Source organism: Girardinichthys multiradiatus, chromosome X, assembly GCF_021462225.1.
Source record: "Girardinichthys multiradiatus isolate DD_20200921_A chromosome X, DD_fGirMul_XY1, whole genome shotgun sequence".
NCBI classification, from domain to species: domain Eukaryota; kingdom Metazoa; phylum Chordata; class Actinopteri; order Cyprinodontiformes; family Goodeidae; genus Girardinichthys; species Girardinichthys multiradiatus.
The window spans coordinates 35,597,087-35,617,265 of record NC_061817.1 but is presented as its reverse complement, the minus strand read 5'-3'; the positions used below and the strand labels follow the sequence as shown (position 1 = coordinate 35,617,265).

General features: G+C 40.1%; 1 protein-coding gene across 1 annotated transcript in view; it reads left to right on the top strand.

The window, feature by feature from the left end:
• The window catches only part of LOC124862560 (somatostatin receptor type 5-like), a 33,890-nt gene extending 20,473 nt beyond the window's left edge, over window positions 1–13,417 (top strand). The window contains exon 2 of the mRNA XM_047356544.1: window positions 11,380–13,417. Within this exon, the coding sequence (XP_047212500.1) occupies window positions 11,436–12,887 (1,452 nt within the window). The 5' untranslated portion in view covers window positions 11,380–11,435 and the 3' untranslated portion in view covers window positions 12,888–13,417. The remainder of the gene's footprint in view (window positions 1–11,379) is intronic.
• The last annotated feature ends 6,762 nt before the right edge of the window (window positions 13,418–20,179 follow it).

Sequence of the window (20,179 nt, the reverse complement as noted above, 5' to 3'; positions counted from 1 at the left end):
TACCGTATTTTCCGCACTATAAGGCGCACCGGATTATAAGGCGCACCTTCAATGAATGGTCTATTTTAGAACTTTTTTCATATATAGGGCGCACCGGATTATAAGGCGCATAGAATAGAAGCTACTGCAGTCAAACGTTTGACTGGGGTTGCGTTATGCATCCACTAGATGGAGCTGTGCTAAAGAGAATGTCAACAAAACAGTCAGTCAAACTTTATTAATACACTACAAACCAGCGTTCTGATAACTCCATTCACTCTCATGGTAAGGTCTCCTCTACATAGAATTATATTGAATAGAGCCAACCGCACGTTAGGAATGCATTGGAGTCTATGAAGTTGAAGTTGAAATCAAACGTTAGTTAAACGTGAAAGGGAACTTTTCCCTGATTCAGTAAACACGTAAAAGAAACAGTTTGATGCACTAAATCAAACGTTAGTACTGTTAACCTTTCCTGTTTCTGTCCCCTGACCGTAGTCTGATGACACAGGGGAGACGCTTTCTCCAGGGCCGAAGTTACTAGTTTCCTCGGGGTTAACTCCCTCACTCATACGTTGCTGAGTTGAACATGAAGAAACAGCATCAAAACACTGAGTTGTTGACGAGATTCGGGGTTCTTTTAATGACTTTGCAGCACGTAAAAACACAGGGCTTACAGACTCATACACCGCTGCTCCGGTCGCCGTCTCTACCCACCCCACACACACAATAATACCGACGTCACTCCTTCACTCTTGATTCTCAGCTACGGCAGCACACAGCGCCACCTCTGTCCGGAGGAGTAACGTCAACATCTTCTATACACATACACGAAACATACACCCCACACACAGAGCTTCTAATCACATATAGTTCAGGCAATTCCTGCAACAGTACATTCAAACCTTATACACACACAAGTGGTGTTGGACTAGGAGTAAGCACAGTACAGGTGTTTACCGCTATTACTTCGGCGACGCCCCTGACTACGGTAGCCGTAATGCTGCAAGCGGTGCGGCTACCAGTCGTACTGAAACATTTGACAGAGCGCCGTCATTAAAAGGGTCTCTAAACGAGCTATGAACCTAATCATCTGAATCAACGAGTTAACTCTAAACACCTGCAAAAGATTCCTGAGGCCTTTAAAACTCCCAGCCTGGTTCATCACTCAAAACCCCAATCATGGGTAAGACTGCCGACCTGACTGCTGTCCAGAAGGCCACTATTGACACCCTCAAGCAAGAGGGTAAGACACAGAAAGACATTTCTGAACGAATAGGCTGTTCCCAGAGTGCTGTATCAAGGCACCTCAGTGGGAAGTCTGTGGGAAGGAAAAAGTGTGGCAGAAAACGCTGCACAACGAGAAGAGGTGACCGGACCCTGAGGAAGATTGTGGAGAAGGGCCGATTCCAGACCTTGGGGGACCTGCGGAAGCAGTGGACTGAGTCTGGAGTAGAAACATCCAGAGCCACCGTGCACAGGTGTGTGCAGGAAATGGGCTACAGGTGCCGCATTCCCCAGGTCAAGCCACTTTTGAACCAGAAACAGCGGCAGAAGCGCCTGACCTGGGCTACAGAGAAGCAGCACTGGACTGTTGCTCAGTGGTCCAAAGTACTTTTTTCGGATGAAAGCAAATTCTGCATGTCATTCGGAAATCAAGGTGCCAGAGTCTGGAGGAAGACTGGGGAGAAGGAAATGCCAAAATGCCAGAAGTCCAGTGTCAAGTACCCACAGTCAGTGATGGTCTGGGGTGCCGTGTCAGCTGCTGGTGTTGGTCCACTGTGTTTTATCAAGGGCAGGGTCAATGCAGCTAGCTATCAGGAGATTTGGAGCACTTCATGCTTCCATCTGCTGAAAAGCTTTATGGAGATGAAGATTTCATTTTCAGCACGACCTGGCACCTGCTCACAGTGCCAAAACCACTGGTAAATGGTTTACTGACCATGGTATCACTGTGCTCAATTGGCCTGCCAACTCTCCTGACCTGAACCCCATAGAGAATCTGTGGGATATTGTGAAGAGAACGTTGAGAGACTCAAGACCCAACATTCATAAAATATATGAATGTTAAATTTTCAACATTACATTATGGAAAATATTGAACTTTATCACAATGTGCTAATATTTTGAGAAGGACCTGTATATATATATTTAATCTCCCAACATTTGGCAACTTTCTAGATATTTATCCAGAAATACACTGGAATTAAGAAGTACAGAGTAGAAATTACATAGAAATAATGTAGTAAAATATTAACATTTCTAACTGCTTTGCAGTCATTGGAAAAACCATCCTTGTTGCTTCAACAGGACTGAAGAGGTAAAATAGCAGCAAGGTGTCGCTTATCAGATACCTTAATTATAAGGAATGAGACCACCTCAGGTGTGCCAAGGCAGAAATACATCAACAATAAGCTTTAGAGAAGCAGTTGCTGTCGTTCATCTTTTTAAAATATTTAAAGAGTCAGTGCGCACAACTCCAGGGTTAAAACAAAATGATGGGCAATAACCAACACTCACTGTGAATCTTTGTTCAGTTTACTGTGGGCAAGGTAAACATGTTTCGGATAAATCCCGTCATCAGCACAGTTAAAGAGAAAGAACTAAGAAGAATATATAGTAAATACACAGGCCCAAACACAGAGTAACCAATCAAGAGCAAAACAGGCAATCGGCCAGAAGGGAAACAGTGCTCTGTGCAGTACTACAAGTTACAGTACAATCAGTACAACAACAAACACCCAAGAAAAACCGACAGCAGAATAACATAGCACTACACTGAGCACAACTCTAACATGAGAAATTACCTCCAGGTCACCGAGGCAATCAACCCTGACTAGACAATCCTCCAAACTCTGCCAAGGCTGTGATTAAAGGTTGAGTTTTTCTCCTCCCTCATTCGTTAAAAAACATCTTTATCGAGAACAGGATCACTTGCCTTAACAAAAGCAGGGCTAAAAACTAGGATTTCTGAACATAAAAGTAGTATTTGTAATAAAGATGTAATAAAAAGATCTTCTGTGGCCAGACACTTTATTACACTTTAATACGGTTTCTGCTCCCAGAAGAGGAGGCCATAGAAACAGGCTCTTGTTACAAAAAGGAGCATTTTGGATTCATACTTTTCAAAAAAGAAATGCCCTTAGTCAGGGGTCAGCTTTACAATCCAAACAGGAAGTTTAGCCTCGATCCTACTAAATAAAGCAAGATGTATGGATTCAAACTTAAAAGAAATATGTTTGCAAGTAGAGGTTGTACAGCACTGTGTGTCCCTCTGGTTTAATGTTATAATGTTATACAAACCATCAGAAGAGCCAAGAAAAAGTTTAGAGAGAAAAAAATACTTATCAGGTGTAGACACTGCATGAAGAAAGCACTGCACTTCATAAAAGCAAAGAAGCAGAGGAGCAGACTGGAAAACTACAATTGGCTGAGAATGGTACTTTCAGAAAAATATGAATGGAGTCCGACAGCGTGCAGTCATTTTTGTTTGAAGGGGATGAAGGAGAAAGCATCTTTTCTCTACAAAGGATATGGGAGCACGACTAAGGGTTGCAAACTTGCATCTGAATAAACTAAACTTCTGATGTCCTTTGGAGACATGAGACCAAACAATCCAGCCGACCGGCATAAATTAGCTATAATGGTGCAAAATACAATGTGTGAAAGATATGACTCAAGACGTGTAGCTGATGCTGCCCACCTTTGTCCTCATTACTACCTCGGTCAGTCTACAAGGTGATACTCTGGGTAGTTTTCTGTTTGTGTCAAACAGGTGAAGAATAAACAGTCCTTCAGATCCTGACAAAAACAAAGGAACTCAAAGGAAATGCAGAAAACGGCTGTGTTAAATGACATAGGTAACTGGTTAGGTAATTAATCTAAGACTATCTAATTAGTTCATCATCAGCACAAAGTTTCAGATTTAAGCTCAACGTGAGTTTTTGGTGTTCTTGGATTATATCTTTGTTCTTCTCTAAAGTCTTTAAGAACTGTGTTTTTGTTCAGCTCTTTGAACCCCTTTCACAGGAGAACGCCACAAAAAATCCATCTAAATTTAATTTGGTTCTGTTTGATTTATGATTCTGATCTCCAGTTTCTCTCCTCCTCTGGTTTCCATGGCACCCAAATTTGGCAAATTTAGTGCATAAGGCCTGTAATCACAAGGACTTGGAGATATTAAAAATGATAAATTTGACAATTTCCTGAAGTTGAAGAAACTGTTTCAGCTGAAGAGAAAAAGGGGCTCCCTTACATTTGATGTTGGTCTTCTTTATGTATTTTATATTTTCTATGAAAGTACGAAGCATTTTTATTGATGCTGCTGCTGCTGAGAATTGGACAAAAATCTGTCTGTTGGTTTGTTGGAAGTAAGCTCAGGACACATCTGTGCTGTTCTCACTGTGGATTTACTCAGAGCAACTAAAGAATAAAAACATTCCTGAGATTTAGTGATTTTCACAGCCCGTCTGTTTGGATAGGAACTGGGATGCTGTGCAGTGCAGCTGTGTAGTTAATGATGAGTGAAATTGAATGTTTAGTCTTTATATGCCTTACCAGACATATCAAATTGTTTCATTTATGTTCCTCGGCATCTGTTTAAGACTATAATGTGTTAAAAAATTATCACTTAATCCTTTTCTTGCAAAAACTGGGATGAAAATATTTAGAAATCTACCATTATCTGTGCATTAAATATGAAGATACCACCAGCAGGTTCCTGCAGAGGGAACACATTAACTGTTGATGATGTGTTTCCAGCCTCCAGCTTGGAGAAACGTAGCTGCTCGGGAAATGAGAAAAGAGAAGCCCATTTTAAGCTCAGTTTTTGTGCTTATATGATGAGAGTTTAGAGGGTAGGCTTGACCATTTTTACAAACATTTTTTGTCTTCTGTCCATCCTACACTGGGTTTATTGATCATAGTGCATCTTTCTTACAACAGCCTAGTATGTAATTAGGCTGTATTTATTATAGCATATTACCGTTGCCATTTATTCCTTGATTGGTCCTTTGTCTATGTTGATGGAAAGGGAAATAGGTTTGGAATTAGGTTATTTCTAACTGTGGTTTTGTAATAAATGATGAGGTATATCAGCTTATCCCGGCAACAGTGATTGCTGGGAAAAGCTCCAAAGCCCTCCTGCAACTCTGAACAGGACTGAGCTCATATGGATGGATGGATAAACACCAATGATTCACGGAAGCAGTACCCTGCTTTGCTTTTAAATTAAATGCTTGATAACATTAAACTGATCATCATGTTCTCTGCATCATCATGAGTAGCTCAATAAATGGCCTGATTACGAAAACAAGAATCAGACAGGAGGGAGAGGATGAGGAAGATAGAGGAAGCCAATCAACAGGCATAAATTATAACAACTGTGATAGGTATAAGTAGATTTTTACAAGAACCTGAATTGTAACTATTGTTGTAAAAATTGAGTTAGACAGGAAACTAAGTTTGTTTTTGTTTAATGTATCTTGGAAAAGTATTCACACTCCTTGAAACTTTTCACATTATGCTGCGTTACAAGCACATATTTTAATGTTTGACAAAGTGCTGAATTTATAGCAAAAAAAAACTCGCAAAAATGTCAGTTTACATTACAACTGAGGAGCAAAGTGTTGTAGCGAACATAAAAAACATTGAAATTACAAAGACACCAAACATAGACTACATAATACTTCAAAACACGTCCAGCCAGTCATGCAATAAAAACTTAAAGAATATAAGCACATATTAAAATTAGCATTTCACCTGAGATGTCAAAAGCCAAGGCAAAGAGATGAGTTTTAAGAAGTGATTTAAAATCAGACAGGGATGTAGCCTCTCTGATGGGCAGTGGTAAGTCTGTCTACGTTTTAGGAGCTGCCACAGGAAAACATCAGTTCCCTCTAAGCCCTCTAGGTTTTGTTTATGGGACACTGAGGAGCAGCTGATCAGCTGACCTGAGGGAGTGGGAGGGTATATGATGGTGCAGCAGCTCAGATGGTTCAAGAAGGGGCAAGGTCATCAAGAGCTTTAAAACAAATACATTTTAAATGAATCCTTAAAGGGGACATTTTGGGGACATCTTCTTTTTCACACTTAAATCATCCAGTTGTGGTCTTTATAAAGTGGAACTGCAATGCTTTGGTCTGAACCCCTTGTTCTTGCAGCTCCACAGGTTCCTCCTTTTGGTGCCGTCTCTTTAAATGCTGTTGAGGCACCCCGCCCCACTACAGGTCAAAAAGCGTTCCACTCCATCCCTTCAGCCATTTTTGTAGTTTGATAACAAATATAAGATTATGTAGCACCGCAGATACAAGACAAAAATGGCAAAAACAATACAAAACTTTATGTAATGATAATATTCAAAACATGCGGTATGGTTCTGTCCTCAAGGAGCTGAAAGCAGCACACAGCGCTAACATCAGCAGAAGAGACGATGCTACTGATATCAGAACAATGGCCAGGATGTCAACACGCAATAAATTCATGTCTAAAATAAAGTTTGTTGTCATTTTAGTGTTATTTGCAACTTACCGCTGTGCTTTGTCCGTCGTTTCCTTCCAGACAGAAGGAACTGACCCCTTTATCAGATGAAGTCTTTTAGCAAATCCTTCTTAATACTGGTGGAAGTTGCTGAAGAACTCATCCTTGAAGTGCTTCATGCAGACAAAGAGGAATTTCTCCGCTGATTTGAAAAAATCGCCGCAAGAAATAAAAATGGCGTATATGCAGCCAGAAGTCCATGGCCTTCTTTAGCTTTTCCACAGCAAATACTGTGACGCAACAGTTGGAAAAATGTAACAGATAGAGAAAACAGAACGGACTGACAAATATGACCCAAACAGAATATAAAGATATCTACGCAGCACCTGGAAAAACTAAATTTAACTTTTTGGAACTTCTACAGAGTTCAACTACACAACAAAATATGTTTAAGGGCTAAAAACGTGGATTTTGCATTTGTCCCCTTAAAAAGTATGGGAAGCCAGTGGAATCAAGCTAAAATACAAGAAATGTCCTCATAATTGCATGTGCCAGATATAAAACACGCTAAACCTGAACAAACGTAATTAAAAGGGTTTTTTTTGTTATATTTTAGAAATAATTAATCTGGTCCTTATTTTATAGCATTAAAGTTCCTTGTACCTTTCTATAAATCAATGCAACAGATTTTAAATTCATTTATTTCTGCTGTTTTTCCTTCATTGTCTGTTCAGTTATTGTTAATCAGAGAGCTGCTGGTTTACTAATGAAAAGTCAATTATCAGCCTCCTCTGTTATCCTCTTTGGCTGCATGTAGAGAAGCAGCAGACACAGCTTCTCAGGTCGAATCTATTTGCAACAAACTAAGACGTGTTTAAATTGTTTCCCATTTATCTAAACAGTAATAATCATCTTTCTTGTCTGCTTACATCATTGCGTGCATTATGATTTTTGGCTGCTGAATTAAAATTGCTTCTCAACTAGATGTTGAGAGATTGGATATTTAAATCAATAAATTGTGCTGGCTTTATTACAGCTGTGATTCACAAGGAAGTTATATACATACAGTACAGACCAAAGGTTTGGACACACCTTCTCATTCAAAGAGTTTCCTTTATTTTCATGACTATGAATATTGTAGCTTCACACTGAAGGCATCAAAACTATGAATTAACTCATGTGGAATTATATACTGAACAAAAAAGTGTGAAACAACTGAAAATATGTCTTATATTCTAGGTTCTTCAAAGTAGCCACCTTTTGCTTTCATTACTGCTCCGCACACTCTTGTCATTCTGTTGATGAGCTTCAAGAGGTGGTCACCTGAAATGGTTTTCCAACAGTCTTGAAGGAGTTCCCAGAGATGCTTAGCACTTGTTGGCCCTTTTACCTTCACTCTGCAGTCCAGCTCACCCCAGACCATCTCGATTGGGTTCAGGTCCGGTGACTGTGGAGGCCAGGTCATCTGGCGCAGCACCCCATCACTCTCCTTCTTGGTCAAATAGCCCTTACACAGCCTGGAGGTGTGTTTGGGGTCATTGTCCTGTTGAAAAATAAATGATGGTCCAACTAAACGCAAACCGGATGGAATAGCATGCCGCTGCAAGATGTTCAGTATGCCTTTAATTTTGAATAAATCCCCAACAGTGTCACCAGCAAAGAAAACCCACACCATCACACCTCCTCCTCCATGCTTCACGGTGGGAACCAGGCATGTAGAGTCCATCCGTTCACCTCTTCTGCGCCGCACAAAGACACGGTGGTTGGAACCAAAGATCTCAAACTTGGACTCATCAGACCAAAGCACAGATTTCCACTGGTCTAATGTCCATTCCTTGTGCTCTTTAGCCCAAACAAGTCTCTTCTGCTTGTTGCCTGTCCTCAGCAGTGGTTTCCTAGTAGCTATTTTACCATGAAGGCCTGATTCACACAGTCTCCTCTTAACAGTTGTTCTAGAGATGTGTCTGCTGCTAGAGCTCTGTGTGGCATTGACCTGTTCTCTAATCTGAGCTGCTGTTAACCTGCGATTTCTGAGGCTGGTGACTCGGATGAACTTATTGTCCGCAGCAGAGGTGACTCTTGGTCTTCCTTTCCTGGGGCGGTCCTCATGTGAGCCAGTTTCTTTGTAGCGCTTGATGGTTTTTGCGACTGCACTTGGGGACACTTTCAAAGTTTTGCCAATTGTTCGGACTGACTGACCTTCATTTCTTAAAGTAATGATAGCCACTCGTTTTTCTTCACTTAGCTGCTTTTTTCTTGCCATAATACAAATTCTGACAGTCTATTCAGTAGGACTATCAGGTGTGTACTGTATCCACCTCCTGCACAACACAACTGATGGTCCCAACCCCATTTATAAGGCTTGAAATCCCACTTATTAAACCTGACAGGTTATTTATATATATATACATACAGGTCGTTCTCAAAAAATTTGCATATTATGATAAAGTTCATTATTTTCCATAATGTCATGATGAAAATTTAACATTCATATATTTTAGATTCATTGCACACTAACTGAAATATTTCAGGTCTTTTATTGTCTTAATACAGATGATTTTGGCATACAGCTCATGAAAACCCAAAATTCCTATCTCACAAAATTAGCATATCATTAAAAGGGTCTCTAAACGAGCTATGAACCTAATCATCTGAATCAACGAGTTAACTCTAAACACCTGCAAAAGATTCCTGAGGCCTTTAAAACTCCCAGCCTGGTTCATCACTCAAAACCCCAATCATGGGTAAGACTGCCGACCTGACTGCTGTCCAGAAGGCCACTATTGACACCCTCAAGCAAGAGGGTAAGACACAGAAAGACGTTTCTGAACGAATAGGCTGTTCCCAGAGTGCTGTATCAAGGCACGTCTGTGGGAAGGAAAAAGTGTGGCAGAAAACGCTGCACAACGAGAAGAGGTGACCGGACCCTGAGGAAGATTTTGGAGAAGGGCCGATTCCAGACCTTGGGGGACCTGCGGAAGCAGTGGACTGAGTCTGGAGTAGAAACATCCAGAGCCACCGTGCACAGGCGTGTGCAGGAAATGGGCTACAGGTGCTGCATTCCCCAGACCTGAGCTACAGAGAAGCAGCACTGGACTGTTGCTCAGTGGTCCAAAGTACTTTTTTCGGATGAAAGCAAATTCTGCATGTCATTCGGAAATCAAGGTGCCAGAGTCTGGAGGAAGACTGGGGAGAAGGAAATGCCAAAATGCCAGAAGTCCAGTGTCAAGTACCCACAGTCAGTGATGGTCTGGGGTGCCGTGTCAGCTGCTGGTGTTGGTCCACTGTGTTTTATCAAGGGCAGGGTCAATGCAGCTAGCTATCAGGAGATTTTGGAGCACTTCATGCTTCCATCTGCTGAAAAGCTTTATGGAGATGAAGATTTCATTTTTCAGCATGACCTGGCACCTGCTCACAGTGCCAAAACCACTGGTAAATGGTTTACTGACCATGGTATCACTGTGCTCAATTGGCCTGCCAACTCTCCTGACCTGAAACCCATAGAGAATCTGTGGGATATTGTGAAGAGAACGTTGAGAGACTCAAGACCCAACAATCTGGATGAGCTAAAGGCCGCTATCGAAGCATCCTGGGCCTCCATAAGACCTCAGCAGTGCCACAGGCTGATTGCCTCCATGCCACGCCGCATTGAAGCAGTCATTTCTGCAAAAGGATTCCCGACCAAGTATTGAGTGCATAACTGTACATGATTATTTGAAGGTTGACGTTTTTTGTATTAAAAACACTTTTCTTTTATTGGTCGGATGAAATATGCTAATTTTGTGAGATAGGAATTTTGGGTTTTCATGAGCTGTATGCCACAATCATCCGTATTAAGACAATAAAAGACCTGAAATATTTCAGTTAGTGTGCAATGAATCTAAAATATATGAATATTAAATTTTCATCATTACCTTATAGAAAATAATGAACTTTATCACAATATGCTAATTTGTTGAGAAGGACCTGTATACAATGATTTTTATTTCAGATTATCCTTCCCTGCAAGTGTCCAAAATATTATTTTCTCCATATAACCTATAATCATGTGCCACAGTAGAATTTTACAAAAGTGCAAACAATTATTTATGAATAAACACAAAACATCACAATTTCTCTTTATTTCTGAAACATAATTTTTTTTTAATATTTTTAAATACAACTAAAGTTAAAATCCTTCAATAAACTTATTTGTGCAAACACCTATTCATTTCCCTCTTTTTTACATTTAATGATTTTATGGAGCTTGGAAATTAGATATGATTGGACTGAGGGCATCCCGGCATTGTTAGGTGTTCTACTGCAATTTGTTCCTGTACCTTCAGTGGTATTAAGATTTACAAGCCTCAGAGCAAACCATTATATCTGTATATCACATTATATCACAGTATGCTGCAGCACTGCTAAACCTCTATACATAGTGCTATGACAATAGATTTCAGGAAACAACAGTTGTATGAAAAAATACTTTATTGGGAATAAAAGTGAATGTGTTGGAATAAAGTTTTCGAAAATCATTGAAAAGTAAAGGCAGCAGAGATTTTCTTATAAATAATATATTAATTTGACCTCTTAATCCACAGCAGAGTAAATTTCACACATTTATTTTATGTATTTCAAAGTAAATATTTATGTGAAAGTCACCAATATTGTTTTCCAAGAAAACCCAAAACTGATCCTCATTGCGAACATTAATAAAACTAAAACCTTGGGTTATGCAGCTGTCCAGTTTGTTCTTTTAAAGAAACAAACATACCTTTCAAGCCTGCAGCACTTAATGACTGAAACTGAATTTCTTGTGTCCTTGGAGAACAAAGATGTTCCATTTTTTGCCTTTTGATTGCCATCTCCTCAGAGATGAACCACACCTGGACAAATAAGAGCTATTGATTTGATGACTAAATCTTATTTTTCCTCCAACAGAACAGATGGGTGGGAGCTGAAACAGCAGAAGGACGAATCATCAGGGAAGCACAAACATGGGTGACATCTCGCTTCTCGGTGCGGAGATGATCGCTAAGGCGTGGGAGAACGGCAGCTTGGCGAGCCCTTCGCTCGGCATCCCGTTGTTTATGCTCATGTTCAACGACAGCGATCAGAACGAGACTCTGTTTAACTCCACCAACTCCACCTTTCTGGATGTTTCCTCAGGTCCCAGTGTGGCTGGGGTCCTCATCCCTCTTATATACATCATTGTCTGCATTATTGGCCTGGGGGGAAACACTTTGGTGATTCACATTGTGCTGCACTACTCAAAGATCGAATCAGTGACCAACATTTACATCCTGAACTTGGCTATCGCTGATGAGCTGTTCATGTTCGGCCTGCCGTTCCTGGCAGTTCAGAACACCCTCCAGTCGTGGCCCTTTGGTTCCTTCATGTGCCGACTTGTCATGACGGTTGACTCCATCAATCAATTCACCAGCATCTTCTGCCTGACTGTGATGAGCATCGACCGCTACCTTGCTGTTGTGCACCCCATTCGCTCCTCAAAGTGGCGCCGCCCTCAGGTGGCCAAAGTAGTGAACGGCACTGTGTGGGCTCTGTCCTTCCTCGTCGTTCTGCCAGTGGTGATCTTCGCCAACATCCAGAAGGCAGGAGGCACATGTAACATCGCCTGGCCCCAGCCGGCAAACATTTGGAGGGCCGCATTCATCATTTACACCTCCACTGTTGGGTTCTTTTGCCCTCTTCTTATCATCTGCCTCTGCTATCTGCTCATCGTTTTCAAGATCCGCAGTTCAGGGAAAAAAGTCCATGCCACCTCAACCAAGAGGAGGAAGTCAGAGCGAAAAGTAACACGAATGGTTGTGATTGTTGTTGCAGTCTTTGTCTTCTGTTGGTTGCCTTTTTACGCCCTCAACATCGTCAATCTGCTGGTTTCCCTGCCCTCAGATTACCAGGGGCTTTACTATTTTGTTGTTGTGCTCGGATACGCCAACAGCTGTGCCAATCCGATTGTGTATGGCTTCTTGTCAGACAACTTCAAGAGAGGTTTCCGTAAAGCCTTGTGTCGCTCCACAAGAAAAGTGGAGAGCCACGAGCCTGTGGAGCATCCGTTGCAGCAGGACGAGGGAAGGAGGGCCATGATGCCAAGGGAGAGCCTGAGGCGAGTTATCAGGGACGAAGATGACGATGATGAGGACGTCTCAGAAATGACTGAGATCTACAGAATCACCCAGAACAGAAACACCAGCTTCCAGCCTCAAAGCTCACAACTGCTGTTCACGCAGAAAGGAGCGTCAGCTGGAGAAATGGATATGCCGTCCCCCGACAGGAACTGCAGCGGTGAACCCAAAGGGAAGGAACCTGTCAACGGGTCCTCACTGACTGTCCCGCTGCTTCTTAATGGAGCTAAAAGTGGGAGCATAAAAACTCTGCCAGAGGATAACACAGAACAGAGTGCATCATTGGAGATAAGTTATTTATAGTTTCAAATATGACATTAAATTACTTAAAGTGAAATTAATATAACTTTGGCCTACTATGGCTTCAGCTGATCCAAGTACTAGACTGTATGAATATAATGTGTATATATGTGGATATCTGAAGGGTCTAATTTGTGCCTTTATTCACATGCCATGAAGTTCAGCTCTGGTTTGGTTGTGTTAAATGTTGGCTTCAACATGTGCACCTCGGGGGAAAATTCACAAAGCAATTTGAGTATGTTAAATGTGTACAAACCAGATTCTACTTCCTAAACTACAAGCAAAGGAAGATCTGCAAAAATAGGTGCAATTTCCTGGAACCAGCTGAACTTGATGGGTTTGTCTGCCTTTGCATATAGTACAATAGTGTGTGCAAACCAAGGCCAGAAACTCTGACCACATTGCATTGCATTGGGAATTTCCCCCTCGGTCTCTAAGATATTTCTTATATGCTTTGTTTGTGATGCTGAGTCACAGTCAGGATGAGATTTGTTTTCCAAACAAATGTTGCAGAAAGGTTATCAAAAAGTAAAGTGCACATATTAACTATAACATATATAACATATATTATATAACATATAATAATACATTTAGCAGTCAAGCTTCTGTATATATTTGGTTTCCTCTTGAAATGGTATTAATTTGCTGAGTTTGCTCCTATTAATATTTCCATTTTGCATCTGCAAAACAGACAAGAGGAAATGGATACGATGTCAAGTTTTGCCATTTTCACAAAATGAAACACATTTAAAAACAGCTGAAGTTGACCAAAGTTCTTTAAAATGTATTTGTTCTTTGCTTTGGCAACTAAGACATAGAGGGTTAGTTTTTGAAAATTTTCAGGTTAAAAATGTTACATCATTATGTTGACAGGTTTAAAATGGACAACAATGTCCCTGAATCAATGGTAAACTGTGTGGATTTTTTTTTCCTTTTCTTTAGAAAGCAAGAGTTGTTTACTGACATTAAGTTTTATTATAACTTTGATTCAAGAACAAGTGTCGTATTCTAGTTATAAGTAAAAATCAAATAAATGAATCACTTACAACATATCATCCATCAACTCATATAGGCTCCTTTCAGATCATCTTTCCATTCTGTGGTCCATATGTTTTCTTTATGTCTCGCAATCAACTGATAGGTCCTGACACGGATTGGAGGGTTGAAGTCAACCCACCAACATTAGGCCCGTGATCCATTTCGAGAAGCATTAACAAACCCGTAACCACGATGAACAATAAGTTGTAATACGCAGACAGTTGCACAACTATGCGGGTGTTCGTAGCTCATTGATCAGCAGGATCTGATGAAGATGACAGCATGTTGAAGATGGAGAACAATTTTCCATTAATTTAAAGTTTTAAATACATTTAAACAGCCTGCATGAGGACCACAACCCAGAGATCAGCCCAGTGGGAAATCTCCCACAAGCCTAATGCATTGTTCAGGTGAATGCTGCACATGTCTGGCTATGCCCCTTGGTTGTGCAACTGTATGCTCTAAAAGTGTGCATGTCTTGTGGTCTTGGTGGATTGACATGCATGATGTGAAAGGACAAAGTGATCCATACTGAGGCATTTGTCCTTGCTTTTTTTTGCAGAACTATGAAATCAAAGGGGTTTTATTTTGTTTAATTTATGCCAGGAAATTTCAGAAATACTAATTGCTCTTAATTTTTGCCTCAAAAGGTGAAATGAGATATGATCGCATTGATTACATTGGTACTAATGAAAAAGCCACATTTTCGCTTCTTACAGCTTAATGAATTTGTTTCCCATCCTTAGAGCTTATTTTAACCTTTTGTCTGTGCGTAGGAAGCTGAACTCATCAGGCTACATTAACTTTCCACCAAAGCTCATTTTTAGTAGCAAAACACAATTGCTAAGAGACAAAGTTGCATCAGAGAAACGCAAGTATTGTAGATGAACTTTACCTATGATGTGTGTTATTTAATATGAATCCATGTTGCAGTGCTGTGCTGGTTGTTGATGTTGTGATATTTGTGAATGACTTACTTTTATCTCTTTCTTGAAAGCTCAGTGGTTACTGCGTAATCTCAAAAATCTACCACTATTATTAGAAGTGATTTACATGTGTTAGTGCTCACCAGTAATGAAGCAGGTTTGTGTTCTAACAACCAGTGGTACCATTATGCCACTCAGTCAAGTCTCTGCCCAAACAGTAGCACCAGCAGATGTAGTTCAATAAATAATGTCAGACACTGACACACAGTTAATGAGGAAGTAGATTTGAAAGAATGAAAATAAAATAGGACCTTTGCATAAAAACACCCACATCACAGATTCCCGAATGCCACAAGCTTCTGCATGGAGTTTGCATGTCTTTCCCGTGCATGCATGGGTTCTGTTCGGGTAATCCGGCTTCATCCCACAGTCCAAAAAAAGTACTGTTAGGTTAGTTGGTCTCTCTCTAAATTGCTCTTCGTTGAGTGTATGTGTGTGTGTGTGTGTGTGAGTGTGTCCTGTGTTTCTCTGTGTTGTCCTGTCCTGTGATGGACTAAAGATATCTCCAGGATGTACCCCTCCTCTCACCCAATGATACCTGGAGACAGGCAAGCATGGATGGATGGATGGATGCATGGATGGATGGATGGATGGATGGATGGATTTATGGATGGATGGATGGATGGATGGATGGATGAATGGATGAATGGATGGATGGATGCATGGATGGATGAATGGATGAATGGATGAATGGATGGATAGGAACTGTTTCAGTGTCCTCTGGTGCACCTGTGTGTGCAGTGTTGTTGTTGTCAACGAATATCACTCTAATGTCTTTAGCCCCCCCCAACACACACACACACAGGCTGAGTATTTGATGAGAAGTTTTGAAGAGATGTATTCAAGTTGAGTCCAGCTGAAGGACTATGTGAGTTCGTACTACTGAGTGTGCCATACTTGTGCTCAGCTATAAATACTGTAGTTATGATGTAGCTGCATGATCTGTGGCCCCCACCTGTGCTCACTGTACATGGAGACATGATAGTCTGCAGGAGGATCGTTGCGATGACTCACACTGACTGTCTGCCTACAAGCTTTCACCCACATGCAATATGGAACAAGAATCAAGTTAACTTAATGGGCCGTTTTTCAGGTTGTTTTGCTTGGTTTGTAGCAGAAACATGAGTGGAAACCCTGAGCAAACACTGCCATCAGCTCAGAGGAACACATATGCTCCTCACAAATGGATATCAGTCAAACAAACCAATTCTATTTCTCACATTTCAGTCACTCTGCTGGTACAACACAGCTTGCATTTTCCACCTGTGCTACAGTGTATCCACAATACACGGAGACTTTTAAAATCACTGCCTCACTAATGCTAACTGAGTGGGAGTTCTTATTGCTTTGTGAGTCCAGCAATAAACCTCCACTTCCTCTGAAGTGTTTATGTGCAGGAACAGATTCCCAGTAGGATACAAACATCCTTGAGGTGTCCCTGCACCAATGTCACGTTTTACATCTTTTCCAGCAGCCTGACTGAGATTAATACTAACCACCGGGGCAAAATGAGTCAAACACTTCTGCTGAATGCCCTTTCAGTGTGGACTGTGTAAATTACACCATTCTGTTTTGTTTCTAGTTGTGCTGCTGGAGCTTTACAGTTTATATTCTACACTCTGTTATTAATATTGTTTAGATTCTCAGTAATCATGAAATAAAAATGTGTGTTTTTGTGAATCTGTTGATGTTTCCTCTAATTATTTTCAGCTTGCCGGGGGGGAACGGAAACTGGTCTCTGAAGTATCAACGACTCAGCAGAACTACTTGGAACAGATGCAATAAAAAAAATAAAAAAAAATCATCAGAAGGAAAAACAAGTGGAGACAACAACGATAAAAGAGAGCCAGAGAAAGAAGACCATCACGGAAATATGGGCAAAATATTTAAATGATGCACAAGAGATTGAAGTTTTGCCAGGTCCAGAATAAAGTATAGAAAATTATTTTAAGGTGCCTAAATCACTCAGTCTCATAAACTTGAAATGATTTGAAAATGAATTCTTGACTTCTGAATTGAGACATTTCTGTCACATACAAGAAGAATTTAGACTTCTGTATGTTTCTTACAATTAGTTTTGATCTAAAACAGCACAAAGATTGTTCGATAGCTCAATTAAATACAACAAGAAGCACTGACAGCTAATAATCAATCAAATCAATAATTAAATGCATTATTAATCAGACTAATAACATACTATTTTATGACAGTATTCATTAATATTAGCTGAGCTAAAGAAACACAAATAAACATCTCATGAACAAGACAACTCAATTTCTACCTTACAAATTCAGAGGGGGATGTTTTATAACTAGGAAATACAACTAAACTAAATGAATGTTTAACATTCATTTAGGGTTTATCAGGCTCTTAAGGATCTAAAAAATTGGGTTTTAGATAAAGAAACATACTATGTGATGCTGAGGACCTGCCCAAGGTGTGGAGGAAATTTCACATTAACATACAAAGGTACAGAGTCTACGATGCAGACAGAAGCAACCAAATGATAGGGTGATCAGTTCTCTTTCTGGCTCGATCGGGCAAAACCTTCTTAATGGAAGACAAATTATCACTTTACACAGAATAACTGTCTTACTATGTTTCTAAAACATGTAATCATAGGAATTTCTAAGTTAAAGACCATTTCAAAGAAGGACTTTCACTATTTTATGCGTTGACAGACCTTCTGTGAAAACCTACCTGAGCATAACATTTAACAAGGTCATATATCATATTCAGTATGCCACCTGCATAGAATAAAAGGTTATTATGATTAGACATAGGCCTGCAAGTTTAAATTTGAGGTGTTTCTGTGCACAACACCCAGGATTGCAGACAATCTGAGCTCAAAATTTAAGGAAAATCTTGTTATATATTGAGCAGACATAAGCAATAAAAATGGACCATATTTTCTCAGTGGCTTTACCAAACCAATGGTTGCAGGTGTGGAAAACTGTTTTCCACACTTACTCTCATTTCTGGGGGACTTCAGTTTGAAAAGAATATTTTCTTTTTTATTACTGCTAATCAGGTGTCAAACCAACTGACATTTGGCTATGTTGTGTGGAGATATATTATGTGTGTGCATCATTATTATTATGTCCATAACCAGTGTGGGAAATAAAATGTATAACCTGTGTTAGTACAAGACATTGTGGCCTGCAGAATTGTTATTGCACAAACTTGGCCTTGAGTGTGATGAAGCAGAAAAATACTGAGAGCTGGAGGAGTGTGTGAAAAAGTAGAGACTGACTTACTCCCTGCTTATATCAGTAGATACGGAGTGCCGCTGTAGACAATGACTGTCTAAATATGGTAAGCGGGAAAAAATGTGTACGTGACTACATGTGAGAAAATATTGTAATCAAGGGCGCTGCCCATTTTCATGTGTGTTTTAATAAGAGCAATGTGCCCAGTGAGAAGTTCTGAAGTCGTCTCGGTGTGTGGCCTGATCACATGAGAGCTTCCCCTGGTCCAGGTATTTTAATTACATACAGCTGTCTCCGTGTGATTTATTCTAAATGTGTGTAATTCCTCCAGGTTATGGTGAATAAACGAATGCGCAGAAGGCCTCTTTAAAGAGGTTCTTCAACAGTTGCTAGAGGAATAAGTGGAACTTATGGTTTTTAGGATCAACCAGAAATTTATTCATCACATATGAGCTCAAATATCTAGTTACACCTCTCCTAATACTTGGTTTACTGTCTCTTAGTTAGTTCCTCATCCACACACTTTTTGTAGCCATCAACAAGCTTCTGGCATAATTCTGTCTGGATTTTAACCGCTCCTCTAGGTAGAATTTTTCAACTGCAGTTAAATTGGTTGATTTTGTGGTACAGTACTGCGGTTTAAACATACTTCCCACCTTTTTGACAGTCTTGAGGTTAGGGCTTAATGTTAACCTAGTTTATCTTTTTATTAACCAGTTTTGAGGTGTGTTTGTAATCATTGTCCTGCAGTAAAACCTAATTGTATCCCAGTTACCAGATGTTAATTTTCAAATAGAGGCTTCTTTCTAGGAAGGTACCCTTTCTGTCCATCGGTGTAAAACTGGCCTCACTGTGGACAGTCACACTGGTGTTCCAACAGTTTCCAGCTTATGCCAGTCTTGAGCCTTGGTGGTTCCTGTGGTGTCCCTGAACATCCAAACCAAATGGTTTTAATCTGAGAGTGGGGCTTTGGGTCACCATCCTGATTCTGGCAAAGGGGTGATACGCCTCAACCTGACGTTTACATGTAAATCTACAATTCTCCTCGTAGCAAATCTTAAGGTAAGGTAAGGTAAGTTTATTTATATAGCGCTTTTCAGTAACGAGACACTCAAAGCGCTTAACTAAACTTGTTGGACTTTCCTGTTGTTCTGTGTCCCGGTCAATGCAATGAGTGATGTCAGATAAATATTTAATTTTTTTACATTTATGCTACCGGAATGAAATAAGCAGCGGCACTCAATCATGATCTCCAACAAGAATGTAATAAGCCTTGGTGTCGTCAATATAAGACATTCTAGAACCTTCAGCACCAATTATTAAAAGATCTTGGTAAATATATGCATAGATCCCACTATTATTTTATTGAAATTTCTTGCAGTAGTGTTTTTTAAATTATTCTAATCTGAGGGCATAACTCATGTGAGTGAATCCAAACCTTTAACTACAACAGTAGCTGAAATTATCTCCTAAACCATTGGTGCTTCTGTTAATGTAACACTTTCATTACCACCCCTCAGGCATCTTCATAAAAGCTTGGGTAAATACGACACCTATATTTAAAATCATGGCATCAAGAAACAAGGTCATCACAAAACAATGGTTAAAAACCTGAGCCCACTGCTGCTCACATTTATTAACATAATTATACATATTGACCTGCTGAGTTATTCCATCTGGCTACAAAGGGAACTGGAAGAAAGGGGTGAAAAACATAGTGCACTTGTTTCACTAATATGACAGACTCTTAATGGCTCTTGAATGCTCAGGTTAGTCTGTTTTAAAGATTGCTTTTTTCCCTTGTTTTGGTTATTCAGAGGTTTTAAAAAAAGATTTCTTTTTGTTCCTTTCATTTATTTTTGATTTTTTTATCTAGCTGTTTCCATGTAAGTCAGTGAGAGGGTATTAATAACCATACGCTATACCGATCAGTCGCAGTCATATCCACATTCTTATACATAATAAAGATTGTCCAACATAGACCCAGTTGACCATTTGCTGTCAGCGCTGCTCCAGAAATCCCTGAAGGACGCCGGCAGACATCTTTGATATGAGTCACAGC